This window comes from Sparus aurata, chromosome 13 (assembly GCF_900880675.1).
Source record: "Sparus aurata chromosome 13, fSpaAur1.1, whole genome shotgun sequence".
Lineage (NCBI taxonomy): Eukaryota > Metazoa > Chordata > Actinopteri > Spariformes > Sparidae > Sparus > Sparus aurata.
The window spans coordinates 35,504,977-35,512,114 of NC_044199.1; the positions used below are offsets into that span (position 1 = coordinate 35,504,977).

General features: G+C 42.2%; 1 protein-coding gene across 1 annotated transcript in view; it reads left to right on the forward strand.

Moving 5' to 3' along the window:
- LOC115594718 (F-BAR and double SH3 domains protein 2-like) overlaps window positions 1-1,964 on the forward strand; it is a 32,050-nt gene extending 30,086 nt beyond the window's left edge. Inside the window, exon 10 of the mRNA XM_030438939.1 lies at window positions 938-1,964. Coding sequence (XP_030294799.1) covers window positions 938-1,045 — 108 coding nt within the window. The 3' untranslated portion in view covers window positions 1,046-1,964. The remainder of the gene's footprint in view (window positions 1-937) is intronic.
- Window positions 1,965-7,138: the final 5,174 nt, after the last annotated feature.

Sequence of the window (7,138 nt, forward strand, 5' to 3'; positions counted from 1 at the left end):
CCGGCCGGAATCGAACCGGGGTCGGCTGCGTATGTGGCATGTGCTCTAACCACTCGTCCACCTGCGTGCCCTCTTCGTCACATTTTTGCCCAAAAAACAGCGTTTGTCACCGGCAAAAACCTTTAACTCACTCAAGTGGTTGTGTTGATAGAAATCACCGTGATGGTCAACCCTCCCAACTGAGACTTCAGTGAACTTTCCCCCAGAAAACAGCCTCCGTCCCTGCAAGTGACAGAGTCACGCAGCGACCTGTTTACTGACGGCAATTATGTAATAATGGAATTTAGCGCGAAAAACGTAACTCCTTCACCTTCCAGGATGTTTAGGGGGCCGGGTTCTCAATAACTACACATTATAAACGGTCCACGGGTTTAGATTGACAGGGGGGACACCTGGGAAAGACCCCGACGTCATCATCATGACGTGTACCGTCACGTCTTTTTGGGAGCGGCAGCGCAGCTTTCTGTGTGACTTACATGGCGGTTCGTCTTTATTCCAGCTGTGCTTCGCACTGTGTGAATGACCAACGGCGGAGAATTGATGAACTGCCGCTGCGGCGTCAATGCAGCGTCTCTGTGTGAGAGGGCCTATTCTCAGCCTCCGCAGGTACTACCACTTCCTGTTTGGGATGACGGGTCGACAAATTTATGTCGTCGATTACGTCGACGCGTCGGCCCAGCCCTAATGATGTCGTCATTTAGAGCTATGAGCTAGAACTAGAGCTAGAACTTAAAGGTGAGCCTTCTTTGAGGCGTTATTGTTGGAATGTGTGTGGTTGTGTGTAAAGGGTTGCCGAGCAACATGTAACAATAAAAACATGTATGGATCAACAGCTATAATTATTTATATTCTGTTAAGATATATAGTTCATGTTTTCCTTTAAACACGTTTGTGTGTGTGTGTGTGTGTGTGTGTGTGTGCGTGTGTGCATGCGCAGGTCTTGCAGGAGTTTCACCAACAGCTGTTTGTAAAGAAGAACTTCATGTTTCAACAAGCTCCAGACTTAATGTTCCAGCCCAGCGAATCAGATACGGTAAATCAATAAATGTTGTCTTTTTTTATACTTTATACTTTATTTTTTATTTTTTGTTTTAATGAACATAGAACAATTGAGGGCGATGGCATCATAGTTTAATCATTAAAAAGTAAAGCAAATAAGAAAGAATAATGGACAAAGGTATGGTACACAACACACAGATACATTCTGACACATGGGAATAGATATTAAGTCTTTGTGTTTGTAGTAGTCTCATTTTTCCCAGCATTCATCTCCCTTCTCCTTATGAAGCTGCAGTATAAAGGTCTTTTTCTCCATTCTGCGGATAGTTGATAATGTTTTTAGGGAGTCTCATGGTGGGAGGATTCCCCTTAAGCCAGCACTTGGTAATGGCTTTTTTTACTAGCAACCATGAAAATCCTCAAGAGGTATGTGTCCCTTTTACTGAGTCCTTCAGGGATTTTTCCAAGGTACAGAAACGTAGAGGAGAAGTCAAATGTTATGTCTAAAATATCTGTTATTAACTGTTCCACTTTAACAAAAAAGTATAATGTATAGGCAAGACCAGGAAACATCGTTCTAAAATACACTTTTGGTGCAACTTAAGACACATCATCAGTGTTGACACCTGGGTTCATCGGGTGTTTCGGGTCTATAATGTATAGGCAAGACCAGGAAACATGAACATTATCTGCAGGAACCACACCCCACCCCTCCAACAAGAAAACTGCAAACCACTTAGTTTAGACTTCTGATTCAGGGTAATAAAAAATCCTATTAGATTAATAAATATTGTCTTGATAAATTCATCAAATCTGATGAGAACAGCACAGTGGCGATCTGTCTGCTCTGCTTCTGCCTTCACTTTGGTCTTCATTTTGACAATGAGGTATATGTAGTCTGTTTTTGGTTTCTTCAGTGTTTTTTACGCACATACATACATTCATACATACGTACATACATACATACATACATGCCTATGTGCATACATACATATGTGCATACATACATACGTGCATACATACATACATACATGCCTATGTGCATACATACATATGTGCATACGTACATATGTGCATACGTACATATGTGCATACATACATACGTGCATACATATAGTCATGGACGAAAGTATTGGGACCCCTGGAACTTTTCCAGAAAATGCTCCATTTCTCCCAGAAAAGTGTTGCAATTACAAATGTTTTGGTATACACATGTTTATTTCCTTTAATGCATTGGGACAACACAAAAAAGCAGAAGAAAAAAGCCAAATTTGACATCATTTTACACAAAACTCAAAAATTGAGTTGGACAAAATCATTGGCACCCTCAACTTTAATATTTGGTTGCACACCCTTTGGAGAAAATAACTGAAACCAACCGCTCCCTATAACCATCAACAAGTTTCCTACACCTCTCAACTGGAATTTTGGACCACTCTTCTTTTGCAAACTGCACCAGGTCTCTCAGATTTGAAGGGTGCCTTCTCGCAACAGCAATTTTGAGATCTTTCTATAGGTGTTCTATGGTATTTAGATTCGGACTCATTGCTTGCCACCTCAGAATTCTCCAGCGCTTTGTCTCCAACCATTTCTGGGTGCTTTGTGAGCTATGTTTTGGGTTATTGTCCTGCTGGAACACCCATGACCTCTGACGCAGACTCAGCTTTCTGACACTAGGCCCTACATTACGGGCCAAAATCTTTTGGTAGACTCCAGAATTCATGGTTCCTTGCACACAATCAATGCAACCAGTGCCAGAGGCAGCAAAACAACCCCAAAACATCTTTGAACCTCCACTATATTTGAGTGTAGGTACCGTCTTTTTTTCTTTGCAGGCCTCATTCTGTTTTCTGTAAACAGTAGAATGACATGCTTTGCTAAAAAGCTCTACCTTAGTCTCATCTGTCCACAAAACATTCTCCCAGAAGGATTGAGGCCTACTCAGGTATGTTCTTGCAAACTGCAGTCTGGCTTTTTTATGCCTCTGTGTCAGGAGTGTGGTCTCCGGCCATAGCACTTAATCAACATTCAGATGACGACGTGTGGTTCGAGCTGACACCGTTGCACCCTGAGTCAGCAGGACAGCCTGAATTTGTGTGGAAGTTGACTGAGGTTGTTTATCCACCATTCGAACTATCCTGCGTTGCATTAATTCATCAATTTTTCTCTTCCGTCCACGTCCAGGGAGATTTGCCACAGTTCCATGGGTAATACACTTCTTGATTATACTGTGCACAGTTGACAAAGGAACTTTAAGATCTCTGAAGATTGACCTGTAACCTTGAGATTGTTGATATTTTTCCACAGCTTTGCTTCTTAAGTCTTCAGACAATTCTCGGCTCTTCTTTTTCTTCTCCATGCTTGGTGTGGCACACACAGGCATGTCAAATTTGGCTTTTTTCTTCTGCTTATTTGTGTTGTCCCAATGCACTTAAAGGAAATAAACATGTGTATACCAAAACATTTGTAATTGCAACACTTTTCTGGGAGAAATTATGCATTTTCTGGAAAAGTTCCAGGGGTGCCAATACTTTTATCCATGACTGTACATACAAGTCAGGGCAAAAGTTTCAATCCACTAATAAAGAAAATGTTCATCATGTCAGTCTTCACTTTAGTCCTACAGCTCTCATGTTTCTGTAATCAATGAGTAAAACAGAAACAAAAACGTTCAGGAATGAATTTACTATAGGTCTCCTGAATGTGTGATTATAAGTATACATACAGTAATTTTGATATTTGGTTAAATGTCTTTCGGCCATTTTCACCTCCGTAGGTGCTTTGATCTCCATTGACAATTTTCTGTTCGTCCTCTGGATTCATTTTTAACCACTCCTTTTGACAGAATCGGTGAATTTCAACTGAATTTGTTGTCTTCCTTGGCACTGACTTGTTACTTCAGCACAGCCCACGTGTTCTCCATGGGGTTCAAGTCCGGACAGGCTGTTCAAAACCTTGGTTCTAGCCTGATTGATCCATACATTTACTGCTTTTGATGTGTGTTTGGATGATCCAACTGCACCCAAGACCCAATCTTCTGCTGATGATTTTGGGTTTTTCTGAAGAATTTGGAGATAATGCTCCTTCTTCATTATTCCATTTCCTTTCTTCAGAGCAGCAGATCCACTGGTATAACTGCTCCAGCACCATGTTTGACAGTAGGTTTGGTGTTCTTGGGATTAAGGCTTCACCTTCTCTCCTCCAAACATATTGATGCTCAGTGTGACCAAACAACTCAGTTTAGTTTCATGTTACCACAGAGTTTTCCTCCAGAAGGTTTTTTCTTTATCCATGTGATCAGCAGGAAACTCCAGTCGAGCTTTGAATTGCTGCATCTGGATTAAGAGCGACACTGTCACCAGTCTTCCAGCTGCAGATTTGCTTTTGGGGGGGTTTTGGTTGACTCTTGACTATCAGACCAGTTGTCTCTCAGCAGCAGGCGATAGTTTGTTAGTACTAAGTGCATGATACAGCTATGTCACTACCACCGTCAAACAGTTGTTTGTACAGTTGATCTTGGGACCTGAGACTCAGATCAATGCTGAGCTCCTTAGACATTCCCATTGGGAAGTTTGTGGAGTCTAGTGGGTGTATCAAAAAAAGCCCTATTAAAATGATCAGCTGTGATCAATCAGAAACACTAAGATGCTTTAAAGAATATTTGATTCACACAACTTCCTATAATCATCAGAATTGTTTTTTGTATTCAGTTTGTTGTATGTAGATCCGGCAGAGTCATTTTCAGAAGACCTGTAATAAATTAATTACCGAACCAAACTTCATGAATGTTTCTGTGACGCAGTAGTTTGTGTTTCACTCATTGATCACAGAAACAGAGCTGTAGGAAAATTATATTATAAATCATGAATCTAACAGTAGTTAAATTACTCAGTTGGTTTCATTTTTATTCAAAATCATTTTACAGAGGGTTTTTTTCTTAGTGGGGAAAAGTATTAAATGGTATAAAAAATGTGTATGGAAAATTTTTACACACTGAAATGGTCTAATAATGTTCAAACACTAATTTCTGCTCTCATGTTGCTGAACTCACCTTTGTGAGGTCATGTTCTCTGTAAACAATGATGTAATTTACACTACCAGTCAAAAGTTTGGACCCACCTTGTCATTCTGTGGTTCTTCTTTATTTTTATTATTTTTTACATTGTAGATTAATACTGAATACATCCAAGCTATGTTGAATTATGTAGTAAACAAAGTGTACCAACCAGAATATGTTTTATATTTGAGATTCTTCAAAGTAGCCACCTTTGTCAAAAGAAAATTTGAGGAATTTCTTGCCCTCTAAATGTGTTTGAGACCATCAATTGTGTTGTGCAGAGGTAGGATTGTTACACAGTTCAATATAGTGAATGGCCCTATTCGACTACTGTTCTTATCCATATTATGGCAAGAACCACTCAGCCAAGTAAAGAGAAACAACAGTCCATCATTACTTGAAGACATGAAGGTCAGCCTATCCAGAAACGTTAGGGTTAGGAGGATAAAATGCAGAGGATACATTCATTCTAGTTACCAGACTCAGATAAGAGCCCACATAAGTGCTTCACAAGCCGCCTCCTCTCTCACTCTGACTATACCACCATCCAAACTCAAAACCTTCGGACACAGAGCCTTCTCCAGAACTGCACCCCGACTTTGGAACTCTCTCCCCCAACCCATCCGTGACTTTCCCTCACTTACCACATTTAAATCCCACCTAAAAACCTACCTCTTCTCACAAGCCTACGATCTCCCCTACCCATAACTACATTAATTCCTGCCCTCTCCCCCTGAACCCCCCCCTACACGCTCCTTCCACTCTCCTCACTCATCAGCCCCCCACTGCTCTTCAATCCCCCCCCCCCCCCCACCTCTTGACTATTGTTGTACCTGTTTCTGTCTGTTTGTCTGTACCAGCGTTATCTACTCCACGGCCCACCATTGCTTTTGTTTCTGCAGTGCAGGTCATCGACACCTCCGCCCATCTCAAGCAATTGCCAGCACATTGACGCCTCGGAAATAGATGGCAATGGAGGTGGAAATAAGGGGCCGTCCAGACGAAAACGCTCTTTTGCGAAAACGCACTTGTATTGCATCGTTTTGGCCGACCGTCCACACGAAACCTGAAAATGCAGCGCCTGAAAACGCACTTTTTTGAAAACCGGGTCTCAGGGTGGAAAAATCCGAAAACGCAGCCCTCCCGTTTTCATGTGGACAGCGAATCCGCATACTTTCCAAAATGATGACGCCCTCGCCCCACCCCTCCCCTCATCCTCTTGCCTTCAACCTCTGAACCCCGCTACTTCTCATAACAACAACAATAATGGCGGACTACATGCTCGTGTTCGTGCAACAGAAGATATTCAGCCTTTCTTGCAACTTACTTGCCTTGTAGTTGAGTGTGAGTTGCAGCAGCAGTTTGGCCTCATTAACGGTCCACACAAACGATTCTGGTTTCCTTGCACTAGCCATTTTCATCTTCTTCTTGTTGTGTTCGGTTTCTCTGTCTACTGTCTGTTTACTGCGCGCAAGCTTAATGCGCATGCTCCGTCTCTTCTTCTCCATTTTTGGTGAATGTCAAGCGCCACCTATAGGCCTGGAATATGAACTACAGCGTTTTCGGTCGTATTCAGTGGATCGGTATGGATTCAAATATTCTTGAAACGATGCCGAGGAAGACGGAGGATAGTTTTCGTCTGTGTGGACAGCCCCTAAGTGTACCCTCCGAGGCAGCAAATTGGCGGACCAAAACAGACCCTCAATTTACCACCCTCTGTCTAAATCCGCGGACCTAGCCGCAAAAAAGACGGCCAAACTGGCGGCTTGCTGCCAAGTATTAAAACGGCTACAGAGTTCAAGTAGCAGACACATCTCAACGTCAACTGTTCAGAGGAGACCCTAACCTGAATCAGGCCTTTATGGTCAAATTTCTGTAAGAAGCCAAGACTGAGGAAGAACAAGAGGAAGAGGAGAAGTGTTTAGGCCAAGAAACACATTGAATGGACAGTAGACCAGCGGATATCTCTTCTTTGGTCTGATGAGTCCAAATTGTAGATTTTTGGTTGCACCCACCATGTCTCTGTGAGACGTAGAAAAGGTTAACGCATTGGCTAAGCAGCCCTCATGAAGCATGGAGGAG